Source organism: Puma concolor, chromosome B3 (genome assembly GCF_028749965.1).
Source record: "Puma concolor isolate L17-30 chromosome B3, mPumCon1.1.hap2, whole genome shotgun sequence".
Lineage (NCBI taxonomy): Eukaryota > Metazoa > Chordata > Mammalia > Carnivora > Felidae > Puma > Puma concolor.
The window spans coordinates 11,713,784-11,726,254 of NC_141672.1; the positions used below are offsets into that span (position 1 = coordinate 11,713,784).

A 12,471-nucleotide genomic window follows, 5' to 3' on the forward strand; every position below is an offset into this window, starting at 1 on the left:
AACATAGCCTTTGGGAGTCAGATTGCTGGGAGGTTCTAGAATCAGCTGGGGTAGGAAGGTGGTTCTGGAGATGCCAGCTTGGCTTGGCATCTGGGGTCCACAGGCCTCTGCAGGGATGGGAGGAGACAGGAGCAGGTGCAGAAGCAGCACCCTGAGGTGCCCCCACTGGGCGCGACCTTGGGGGGAAGTGGGAGGTCTAATCAGCACTTCCTACACATAGACTTAATGAATCAGACCTCGTCCTGTGACTCAACAGATGCACTTGAGGTCCCAACTCTGTGCTGGGTGAAATGGTGCTTGAGAGTGGGGTCTCCCAGGCGAGTACCCCGAGGAGGGGCATCTCACCCAGACCTGGGGCCCTGAGAGGTTTCTTGGAAGTTGGGGGGGGGGGAACGGGTGTTAACCAGACCAAGATGCTGAGAAGGGGAGTTGCTCACGGTGGGACCAGCACATGCAGTGCCCTCCAGGTCCCCTGCCAGTGACCCCAAACTCTGCGGGTCCCCAGCATGGGAGCCCACACAGCTTGCATTTCGGTGGCCTCACTGCCGTGAGCTGGCTGTGAGCAGCTTCTTTATTCATAGCTGCAGGATGATTGAGCCCCAGACCCCTTGGGTGGTCTATATACTTGTGCCCCCCCCCCAGGCCTCCGCCCCACCACCCCTCCCTGGGCCTGGCGTGCACATGACATCAGACAGCCTGGGGTTGTTAAAAGAACCTGGGACTGGGAGTCCAGACCCCTGAGCCCCATTCCCAGCCTCAGCACAGCTCAGTGAGGTCGCTGTCTTCCCTGGGCCTGTCTCCCTTACCTGTAAAATGAGGGTCCTCTAAGTCTCTGTCCAGTTCCTGAGCCTTTGTTTCCATCCCTAGATGACAAAGAGGATTGCCCCGAGGGCATTCCACGTCTCAGAGGTATGAATGCTGATGGAAATGCTTGCCAAAGGCTAGGCCAGGCGGCAGGGCCGTGCGTGCTTGGCACGGGGGCTCCCGTCGTGGGGTGGGTGCTTCAGGCACGGTCCCTGCCCTCAATGCACACACCTCCTCCTGTGGGGAGGAGAGGGTATTGATCAGACCACCCTCGGAAGGACCACGTATTACAATCAGAGAAGAGTATCTGAAGGGAAGAGAGGAGTATCTGAGGGAAGAGAGGAGTATCTGAAGGGACTACTAAGGGGTGCCTGGGTGGCTCAGTTGGTTAAGCATGCGACTTCAGCTCAGGTCATGATGTCACGGCTCGTGAGCTTGAGCCCCGCGTCTGGCTCTGTGCTGACAGCCCAGAGCCTGGAGCCTGCTTCGGAGTCTGTGTCTCCCTCTCTCTCTCTCTGCTCTTCCCTGCTCACGCTCAGTCTCTCTCTCTCAAAAATAAAAATTAAAATAATAATGATGATAATAAATGAAGGGACTACAAAGTGAAATAATGCTGTAAGCAGAAATAACAGAAGAAGCTGTCGGCCCAGGGTGGGGTAGGAACCTCAAACGAGCAGTGATCAGTGAGAGTCATCTAGACAAAGCTCCAGGGCACAAGGTGCCCACTGCCCAGGTAGGAGGGCCAGGCCTCAGACCCCGGCCAGGCCAGGGCGAGGGAGTTCACAGGCCTGTGGACTCTTAAGAGTGACGCCACCCTCCTAGAGTGGCATTTGCAGCTTCTCTGGCAGCCACACCCTTCCTGCAGGGAACACCGTGTGTGGCAGAGGGATGACGCCCACCCTCTCCAAGCCCCTCGCCTGGAGCCACCCCCGTACCCCAGGTACACACAGAGCTCCTTTCCTCCTGGGGCCATCCGTGGCGCGGGTCCTTCACCTTCCGCCGCCGATTTGCCGTTAAGCCACTAGACAGCCGTTTCCTTCTAATTTACAAGGTATTGGCTGAAAGACTGATCAAGGGACTGCAGAACAGCTTGGCTCATCCTGCAGACCATTAATCGCAGACAACTAGGGCGCACACTGCTCGCTGGGAGTGAGCTCAGGCGCGCATGGGCTGGAGTGAGCCTGAGCACACACGTTATTGTGGGACTCTGGTGCTCCTTGGCTTGGTCCACAAATATTGACTGAGTACCTACTATGTGTTGAGGACTCGACTAGGCTCCAGGGATGTAGAGGTCTACACCATGAGTCCAAGCCCCCTCACCAGTGGAGGAAATGGATTGAATACACACACACACCTACAAGTTAATACCTGAGGTGCTTTTAATGAGTGCTGTGAAGGAAGGGAGAAGCCTGAGAGTAATGGAGAGAGAGAGAAGGGGGTGGGAGAGGGGTTGCTCCCCTAACTCCGAGTCAGGAGCACTGTGCCCGCTTCCCGATGGGGCTTTATGGTTAGGAAGTACCGTTAGGAGGGCGCCTGGGTGGCTCAGTTGGTTAAGCATCCGACTTCGGCTCAGGTTCGTGGGTTCGACACCCATGTCGGGCTCTGTGCTGACAGCTCGGAGCCTGGAGCCTGCTTCGATTCTGTGTCTCTCTCTGTCTCTGCCCCTCCTCTGCTCGTGCTCTGTCTCTGTCTCTATCTCTCAAAAATGAATAAACATTAAAAAAAAAAAAAAGAAAGTAAAGTTAGGGCTTTGTACATTCACTACCACCTTTTAATTTTTATTTTTATCAAGGTAATGCGTGCACAAAGCTTAAAATATCAAATGTGGGGAGCACCTGGGTGGTTCAGTTGGTAAAGCATCCGACTTCGACTTAGGTCATGATCTCACAGTTTGTGAGTTCAAGCCCTGCGTCGCGCTCTGTGCTGACAGCTCGGAGCCTGGAGCCTGCTTTGATTCTGTGTCTCCCTCTCTCTCTGCCCCTCCCCTGCTCATGCTGTCTGTCTGTCTCTCTCTCTCAAAAGTGAATGAGTATTAAAAAAAAATTTTTTTAATGTCAAATGTGCCACAAGTCTGTTAAGAAAAACAGCGGTCCCTGACTGTCCCCCCTGTTTTCTCCCCCAAGTCACATTCTTGAGAGGCAACCGTTTCTGGGTGTCAGCTCTTCTTCTGGTATTTTCTCTCCATATTCTTCTTCTTCCTCTTCTTCTTCTTCTTCTTCTTCTTCTTCTTCTTCTTCTTCGTGTTTGTTTATTTATTGAGAGGAAGAGAGAGCAGGGGAGGGGCAGAGAGAGAGGGAGAGAGAGAGAATCCCAAGCAGGCTCCACCCTGTAGGGCAGAGCCCTATGTGGAGCTCAACCCCATGAACCATGAGGTCATGACCTGAGCCAAAATCAAGAGTCAGATGCTTAACTGGCTGAGCCACCCAGGCGCCCCTGTCCCCATATTCTAAGTGATAGTACATACTGCTGTGAGACTTCTTGTTCAATTTCACACACTATCTGTTGACTTTCCAGTCTGGGAGATGCAAGTCTCAGCCTCCTAACACAGCACCCACAGACGTACAAAACACTGCCCCTCTCCCCGTCCCCTGCCTACAGGTGTCTCCCCGGGGGGCGATCAGTGACAAGTGTCTGCCTTAGCACAATACATGTATTGTCTGCCGCTGACTCATTTCTTGTACTCTGATGTGTTTGCTGCCTTGGAGTGAGAGCGCCTCCTCTCAGTGTGGGCTAATACATCAGGTGATCTGTCCCTCAGTTCCATGTTCGCCTGGAGGCTCTGTCCTCTCCAGGAGGATGGTTGCTCCCTGGGAACTTGGCTACACTCAGTTCTCTCCCTCTCCCATCCTCCGTTTCTCTCTCCAGCCTGACGCCACGGTGGAATTTTTTCAGGACCTTTCCTGAATCATAGACTCCACAGCAAATCAGCCAGTGAAATTAATTTTCTTTTTAACATTGACATTCTCTTTGGAGCTTGGGGGGGTTGCCGAGAAGGGTTGGTTCTTACGGAACGTGTGGCAAGTAGAGCAGGCCTGGTGGCCTGGGGCTGTGGCATGCCACCGAGGGGTGGGAATGAGTTTCCCGTGGTGTCTGAGCCAGAGTGAGCCTCCAAGGTCAGGAGGAAACTGAGGCCTGGCTGGGGAAGAGAGCCGCTCAGGTCGCAGACGTTTCTAGCCCCTCCTCTCTGACGGCTGAGCCCCTCCAGCTCCTCACTCAGGCCCCGGCTCTAAAACCACCTCCTCTGACCAGCATCCTGGCCTGGCCTAGACCCTTCTTTCCTGCCCAAGCCCCGGAGTTGTAGCTCTCCTTGATTCATGTTTCTGCTTTCTGCTCTAGGTAGGTTAACGGTGGTGTCTTTTTTTAAATGTTTTGTTTCTTTTAATTTTGAGAGAGAAAGAGCGTGAGCAGGGAAGGGGCAGAGAGAGAAAAGGGAGTCACAGAATCCAAAGAGGCTCCAGGCTCTGAGCTGTCAGCACGGAGCCCGACGCGGGGCTCAAACTCACAGACGGAGAGATCATGACTTGAGCCGAAGTCAGACCCTTAACCGACTGAGCTACCCAGGCGCCCCATAATGTTGGTGTTTACACGTGCATGTGCCCCCGCGTGCGTGAGGGGCTGTGTGCACACACACGCCCACCCTTGCACACGCATCAGAGGTGGAAAGCGGTCACGTCTTCCTCATCCCTGTCCCCAGTGCACCTGGCACGTAGTAACTATTCCATGACTTTCTACGGCTTGAATGGAGGCTTGTTTACATAGACTTGCCAGATTCTACCTTTCAAATGAGCAAACTCTACTTAGAATTTCAGTAAACTCAGTTCTGTTTTGTTTTTTTCTCTGTCTCTGGGTAAGTGGAGGAGGAGCTGCTTTAGAGTACATAACATGCGCCCGATTTTAAGTGCCAGGCCCGTCCCCTTCACTAGTTTGGGTGACCCTTTGCCAGCTGTGCTCCCCTTTCTCTGACCCTCGTGTCTTGAGCCCCTCGCTGTACTCAAGTACTCAAGCTGGAGTACATGTGCGGTGATTCAGCAGCCCCCTCCCCACGTCCAGAGTGGCCCAGCCTCCCCCCCCCCCCGCCCCCGGGCATAACACTCTCAGAGGAGCCCCCTCCCCTTCCTCCCCAGCACACACACCACCAGCCCAGCCCTCTCCCCCTGGCTTCTGCCGACCTGCAGAATCAAGGGCAGGGCCGGGCAGGAGGAAGACAAGATAGGTGGCGCCCAGGGACTGGGGACAGGAGTGGGACGTCTTTTTTTTTTTTTTTTTTTTTTTTTTAATGTTTATTTCTTTTTGAGAGAGACAGAGACAGAATGCAAGTGGGTTAGGGGCAGAGAGAGAGGGAGACACAGAAGCAGAAGCAGGCTCCAGGCTCCGAGCTGTCAGCACAGAGCCCGACCCGGGGCTGAACTCACCAGCTGTGAGATCATGACCTGAGCTGAAGTCAGACGCTCAACTGACTGAGCCACCCGGGCGCCCCAGGAGTGGGACGTCTTCATCCGGCCTCATCTCGCATGAACTTCTGGGAGTGAGATATTCACGTTGAGTGCACTTTGGATTCCTGGGGTCTCGAGACTGGGGCTACCTCGTGCGCCAAAACCTCTTGGGCCATGTAGGGCCCAGTGCCAGTGATTGGGCACTTGAGACCCAGCCATTCCCATCTGTCACTTCTCCCTGCTGCCCCCGTATGTTCTTGTAGCAACACCACCCCCAGGGGCCAAATCCAGCCTCTCTGGCTGGGAATCAAGAGCAGCACGTCTGGCTATACCATGAGTCAAGTCAAAGCCAGTGCGCTCCGAGGAGGGACCGCCTTTGGCCGAGTGCTGAGCATGGGATACGTGGCCTTTGCTGCTCCGAGACCATCTGACCTCCTTCGGGACCTCGGCTGGATTCAGGGAGCTGGTGCTTGTGCTTTGTTGCAGGCCCGAGACTCAATCCTCTCACTCCGGGGCCACTGCCATCCTCCAGGTGGTCCAGGGCTCGCTGTTCCCCACTGGTGGGGTCAACACACAGGCTTCTTCTGAGTCCCCTATGCCGCAGTATCTCATTACTATCACCTCCACAACCCTTCGTCCAAAAGAAGATTGGGCCCAGAAAGGGTGGAGGCAATATGTGTCCCCACCCGCCTCGGGCTGAGACGTTTATTGGGCTCATTTCTTACCACCACCCCCCCACGCCCCCAGAAGGGACCCACCTGCTGTGGTGGGTGATGAAATCCTGTCCTGGCGGGAGGAGGTGGGCACCAGGGATGAGCTGCTTTTTGTAGCGGGGACCACATGGCGCTACCGGCCAGTCATTGATAGAAAGGCAGGCAGATTGCGGGCGCTCTCGGTGCCAGTGGGCAGGCCCCTGCTTCTCGGGGGCCCTTTTGTCACCAGGAAGCTGTATCCCTCTCTGAACTCATCTCTCTGGACATGCTGGTTGGAGGTCGCGAGGCAGGGTGAGGGGATAGACCGGGATCCCTGGCGTAAGGAGTCCTCCAATGGCTCCCCACGGCATGCAGAATGAGATCCAGATGCCTCGCCCTGCTGGCTGGGTCCCAGGGGCGAGCCGAAGCCTGGGAGACTCACAGACGCCAGCCTTTGACTTGCTCAGCCGGAGGTGGCTGAACAAGGAAGCCCTAGGGAGATGGTCAAACAGCGGGGCCAGCTGGAGCGTGAGGGTGCCGATGGGCTGCGTCCCTGACTCCCCTTCACCCAGGTGGTGGGGAAAAGTGTGCTGGGCTGGAAAGGAGGCCGCTGCTCCTCCTGGTCGACGACTTCCTTGGTGGCTCGGAAGGGCTCTTTTTGGCTTCTTCACCCAGGTTTGGAGAAGTCTGCAGGCCACAAAGGCATCTCATCGTGGAAGGGGGTGTGTGTTTGTGAAGGGGTATGTATGGACGTGCGTGTGTGTGTGTGTGTGTGTGTGTGTGTGCGTGTATGGGTGTGGTGTGTGTGTATATGGGTGGGGTGGGCTGTGTTTGCGTATGGGCGTGTTTGTGTGTGTGTGTTTCGGGGACGATGGATGCCTTCGGAAGAAGGGAGTCTGAGACCGCTACACTTGACTGAGAGCAGCCCCTTCCTCGGGGTGCATGAGACCAGAAGCGAGCCAGGCAGCCCTCCCTTCTTAGGGTGGGACCTGTCATAACATTGTCAGCAGGGCCCAAGAGGGGCAGCTGGGTCCTGGCCTTTCCTGTCCTGGCCCTTCCTGCCCGGCCCGGCGTGCGGGTGGAGGCGGCTCCTGCGGAGGCCATGGCTCGTGGCCCGAGCCCCCCGGAACTGTCAGCACAGCGCCCCGTGTAAAGAACGAGGAGTGCCTGCTGTTTGCCGGGATGGGGGCGAGGGGGGAAGGAGTCTCGGGGTGGAGAGCCCACCCTCCGACAGGCAGGAATCCCGGACATGGCCAAGGAAATCTCACCTCCCTTTCTCTTGGTTTTAGGAACCAGGCCTTGTAGGGAGTCGTCCGAGGCCATCTCTTCCCACACCAGGGTGCACATGCTTTACTTTGGTTTAGCGGCACCAGCCCTGGCTGGCTCACAGCGCTGCAGAGCCATGCTGGGTCCCGGCGAGCCTCTCTGGCCTTTCCTGAGCCCCACGGGCATCCATTAGGTAGGAAGTCTGTGCAGACTGGAGAGCGCTGGCCGTTGCCGGCCAACAGGACAGCTCCCCGCTGCCGCCTTTCCAACAGCAGTGCTGAGAGCTAACAAACACTTATGGAGCACTTGCTGTATGCCAGATGCTCATCTAAGTGCTCGACCTGCATTAACGTATCTAATCCTCCCAACAAGCCTATGAAATGGACACCGTTATTGTGCCCATTTTATAGACCAGGAAACTGAGGCACAGAGAGGTTAAGTGGCTTGCCCAAGGTCACATGGCTGGAAGTGGTGGGGCCTGGGTTCACTGAGGCATGACATCTCAGCACTCGGGCAGCGTCACCCTGCAGTGCCCTTTAGTGGAAGGATGGTGGGGGGAGGGGGGAGGTAGAGCCATCTCCTGTTGTAGGTAAAACTCCAGATTCCACTGGGCTCCTGTGACTCCCAGACAGGCTTTGGGAGGGGGCTGGGGCAGCAGTCCAGGGAGTAGAGCGGTTGGGGGCTTAGCTCTAGTAGAGGAGGGGAGCAGACCGAGCCCACTTCTCAGGAGAACCTTTGGGACACTAACCCCTCCCCTTGCCATGCCCAGGCTCCTGGAATGTTCCTGTAGGGGGCGCTGGGCCAGCCACCGGGTGCTACTTTGCTGGGTGGAGCCCCTATCCGGACACCCTTTGTCCTGGGACGAAGCTGGTCTTTGGTGGGAAGCTGGCCGGGGCCATTGAGAAGGCCCTGCGGCTGTCTCCTGGCCTTGTCCTCAGTGTCCCTCTGGCCAGGCTTGCTTCCTGCCAGGCCCTCTGGGCCAACATTTCCCTCCAAGGCCCCAGGAACGCAAAGGGGTGTCCTGGCCGGCAGCCTGGCTTTAAGAAATTTCACCTCTTCTCCTGGCAGAAGAAGTCCTGCAGATTTCCTACCCTCACCCTGAAAAGGTGGGAACTCCGTGCCCTCCATGCTTTGCCCATTTCCATGGGAGTTCCAGACGCATCTCTCCATTATCCACTCCTGAAGGCCCTTCATTCAGCCTCATCTCCCCTGACCTGGACCCATTCCAGTTGATTTTTCAGACGAGCCCAAGATTGAATATTTATTAGGGAGAAAAGCCGTGAGGCAGTGTGGGTTTGGGCTCAGAGATTTTTGCCTGTTAATATTTTCTGGAATCCCGATCCTGATGTCCCTCTCCCCCGTCCTCATATATTGATGATGAATGTAGGAATCTCACTTAAGTCCATCGGTGGCCTCATGGCGAGAGCAACACAGGATCTCACTGTAAGAAAATATACCCTCCACCCGAGTTTCCGGGCCATGCACGCTCAGAGTCAGAAATGACGCCCACCCAGCAGAGTCAGAGCCACTGGGAAGGAGTGGGCACAGGGGAGACATGAAGGAGACTGAGGGAGAAAAGGCCCAGGGGCAGAGGTTGGCTCAGAAACCATACTTCCACAAGCCCATCACAAACAAGGACACTTCGTCTGACCCCTACACACCTGGGGGTTCCAGAAAGTGTCTGTAGCATCTAAATTAAGCGGGGCTCTTGGGATATGCTGGGTTAAAGCAAAACGAGACGGGCTTCTTGGAGAACTCTCGAGAACTTTTGGAACTCTCCAGGAGGAGGGAGGTGGGAGGCCTTTCCAAGCTGATGGGACCATAGAGCCTGTTTGCAGAGATAATGCCCTGCTGGGAATGCTGACTTAAGGGAAAGATGTCTGGACCAGGATATGGCGGAAGCAGATGGCGGTCCAGGCCGCAGCACCAACCAGCTGGGAGCCCATGGGCAAGTCACAGCTATCCCTAAGCCTCAGTTTCCCCACGTAATGGATCTCTTAATCCCAGGCCTAGCTTCTTCAGGGGACCATCGTGAGAGGGGCCAGGAACATCTGTAGCTGAGAGTGCTTTGTCCAAAGCGTAATGCGCCACGGGAGGAAGTGCTGGTTTGCATCTCACACTTCTAGAAGCCACCGTGGCTGAGCCTGACACCCAGAGTCAGTGAACTTGGGTTTCTCTCTGTGGTTTGTGAGCTATTTTCTGCAGTAAGAGAAAAAGGGAAGGGAAGTTACTAGATTTGATCTCAGGGTGTTGTCTCTGAGCGGGCCTAATAATCCCACCCATGAAACTACCGATAACCACCTTGCAGACCCTGCCTCCCCTAAACTAATTCACCTCAGACTTTATTCCATAGGCAGCAGACTAGGCTCCAAGTACCAGTCCTCAGGCTGGGTTCCTAGAGGCTCCGGGGACGTTGGAGAAGGCAGAAGCAATCAATCACCAGGTTTTCAGAGATGGCCTTAGACATTCAACGGAGACAATACACAACAAAGGCCAGGTCAGGCTCAGCCCCGGCGTTCCTGGGGACAGAGGTGACTGAGCTACGGCCCCATGGGCCTCAGATTCACCCGAGAGAACAGCAGTATTGTGATATGGGACTGGGCTCCACAGCATGTGTGGCCTAGATCCAGAGGCTGTCGCCAGGGGCCTGGAGGCCTCCTGAACCAGCCAGGAGAGGAGGTCAGATTGGAGCCAGGCCAGAAAGTAGTGCTGCGAATTCAGAACCTCTGCGAGTGAGCAAGAGCCTTCTGAAAGCCTCCCAGCCAGCCTTCCTGAGCCTTGTATGTATGGGAGAAATGGCTCTTGGGGTCAAATAGCCTCTGGAATGGTCTTCAAATGGCCTGACATTAAGTGCTTGAGAACCACTAGTATGCACTTAGTTTGGACACTCGCCATTACATCACCGCTGCCATTGACACAACCATAACCATCAGCATCACCACCGCCATTACCATAACCGCCGCCGTTGACACAACCATAACCACCACCACCATCACTTCCACCGCCAACTCTACCACCATTTCCACCCCCATTACTCTTCCCACTGCCCCAAGCCACCATGGCCACCACCAGGCGTCACCATCACCGCCATCCTCTTTGTCACCTTTTCCATGTACCTCTGACCACACAGAGGCAAGGCTGCAAAATCCAACCTCTGGCGCCTCAACTCTGCACCCCCAGGTATTCATCTTCACAACTGCTTGCTCATAATCAGAGATCAACCAAAGCCTGACCGTACGTCTTACACAGGTTCTCCACTCTTGTTTGTCCCAAACAGTCCCAATTCATTATGAGCAGCTGTTGTCCCCGCTTCATTATTAACAGCTCTCCTCTCTCACTCTCAATTGTGTCCTGGTGTGTACGACACACTGTGTGGTCCCCCTCATTAAGACCACCTCCAGCTCCTGATTGGCCCCCACAAGGACCAGCAGCCCAAGGATACTAACCCAGAACCGAGTCTGGTGGCCTGCCTGGAAGGACATGATGCACCTACCCCTGCCATTGGTCATTAACGGATGTCCCTGCCTCCCCTCCCAGGAAACCACTGAGAAAAGAGGAGAATGGCACCAGTGTTGCTGAGTATCCCATGACCTCCTCGCAGAGCAACAAAGGGGTGGACGTGAACAGTGCTGTGGTGTGAGTCTGCAGACCCCGGACTCGCTGGCCAGAGGGGCACATTGGTGGCATTAGTGGACACGGGAGAGCAGGAGGACACGAGCTGACTCTGGGCTTGTCCAGGATTTCCCAGGGAGAAACCATCCCGTTCCCAGCCTGCCCCTGGTCAGCTTGCGGGCCAGCTCACCTGCGTGCAGCAGCCGGGGCCGCACCGCCACACCCACTCTTCACGTCTCTTCTCCATCTTGGATTTGATTTACTGTCTCCCAGCTGCGCTCTGACAAAGGCAGGGAGTCCATCTGTCTGCTGGGGTAGGGGGGCATCCTACCTTAGCCAAGAGAAAGGTGATCCAGGAGTCACTTGCCTGCCATAAAACCTCTCCTCCTCCCCAGGAAGACTGCTCTCCATTCACCATGCGTTCCAGCAGAAGCCATCAGCACAGCCATGAGATGTCCCCTTCCAAAGGTGCTTCCCACACATCTGTCTGTCACCCCATTGGCGACTTGTCTTTAGTCTTCAGGGCCTGCCTCCTTTCTTCCTGTTCCCTCCCACACCCCCGGCGCCTGGCTCTTGACTTCTGACCCCTGCCACGGCGGGCTGTGAGCCCAGCCTGCAAGGTCCCCTCCTGACTGAGCAGACAGAGGGGCTCTTTTACACCCAGAGCTAGTGTCTGACCTTCCAGGGGCAAAACAAGTCACTGAACGCCACGCCAAGGACCCGGGAAGGACAGAGCCCCCTCTACCCACTCGCAGACTCATTTCCACCCCTGATCCTCGTAGGAACTGATGCCTCCATGTGAGCCACGCCCTGCCTTCATCCGGAGAGGCCACCGCTCATGCCAAGCCCAGCACTTTGGGTTAGGCTGACCCGGCCTGGCGCTGGGTCTCCCCGATGACCCCCTAAGGCCCTTCCCAGGTACTCAGACCCTCTCTGGAGAGTCACCAGCCTCTCTTCATCCGGAAGGAGGTGGTGTTCTCCCAGCGGCCCCCTTCGAATGTCTTGTGTTCTAAAAACGCTGAACCGTCCAGAGGGGTTGGTGGACGAAGGGAAGGAAGGGGAGGGAGGGAGGGAGGGAGAGGACCCTCCAGGCCTGGTAATCTTGGTCCCCTGGCCTGTTTCCCAGGTGGCCACCCGACCTGTGGGCACATCACTAGGCCCGTGGGGACAGAGGCCTGTGGTCTGGCATCGCCCGGATTGGGAGAACACTCCTGACCCCGTGGTTCCCTCACCTCCCATACACTTGCTCAGACGGAAGTGGACACATTTAACGGTTCCGCTCTCTCTGTGTAGGAACTGAGCTAGGTGGACTCCGTCCACTTTCCAGACCACCAGTGTGGTTTTCCAGACCACCAGTGTGGTTCTCTGAAGGGTATTTGGGCCACGGTGAGACTTGGCCATCCAGGTAAGCCTGACAAGACAGTAAACAAATCCCCGTTTGGGCTGAACCTTGGAAATCCACCTTGGGTTGGGAATCCCTTTGCCCATGGAGCTGTGTTCCATTGTGTTTCAGAGAGCAGAGGGGAGAAGGTGAGTTTGCTGTGACCCTCACCCAGGTCCTCCCCGCAGGTCAGCAGGAACAGGCTGAGGACAGGCCCAGGCCCATACCCTCCCAGAAAGGGCTCTCTTCTTCCTTTCGGTTTTCCTTCTGTGTGAGGACCTGT

The 12,471-nt window shown here is 56.0% G+C and overlaps 1 protein-coding gene across 4 annotated transcripts in view; it reads left to right on the plus strand.

Annotated features, from left to right (window-relative positions):
• Positions 1-12,146, plus strand: part of PRIMA1 (proline rich membrane anchor 1) — a 60,582-nt gene extending 48,436 nt beyond the window's left edge. For 2 of the 4 annotated variants that reach the window (XM_086708915.1, XM_086708914.1), the window contains exon 5: positions 10,733-12,146. In XM_086708915.1, the coding sequence (XP_086565041.1) occupies positions 10,733-10,835 (103 nt within the window). In that variant the 3' untranslated portion in view covers positions 10,836-12,146. Of the gene's footprint in view, positions 1-7,218 lie in introns of all 4 variants that reach the window. The other 2 variants (XM_086708917.1, XM_086708916.1) reach the window with 2 other exon arrangements.
• Positions 12,147-12,471: the final 325 nt, after the last annotated feature.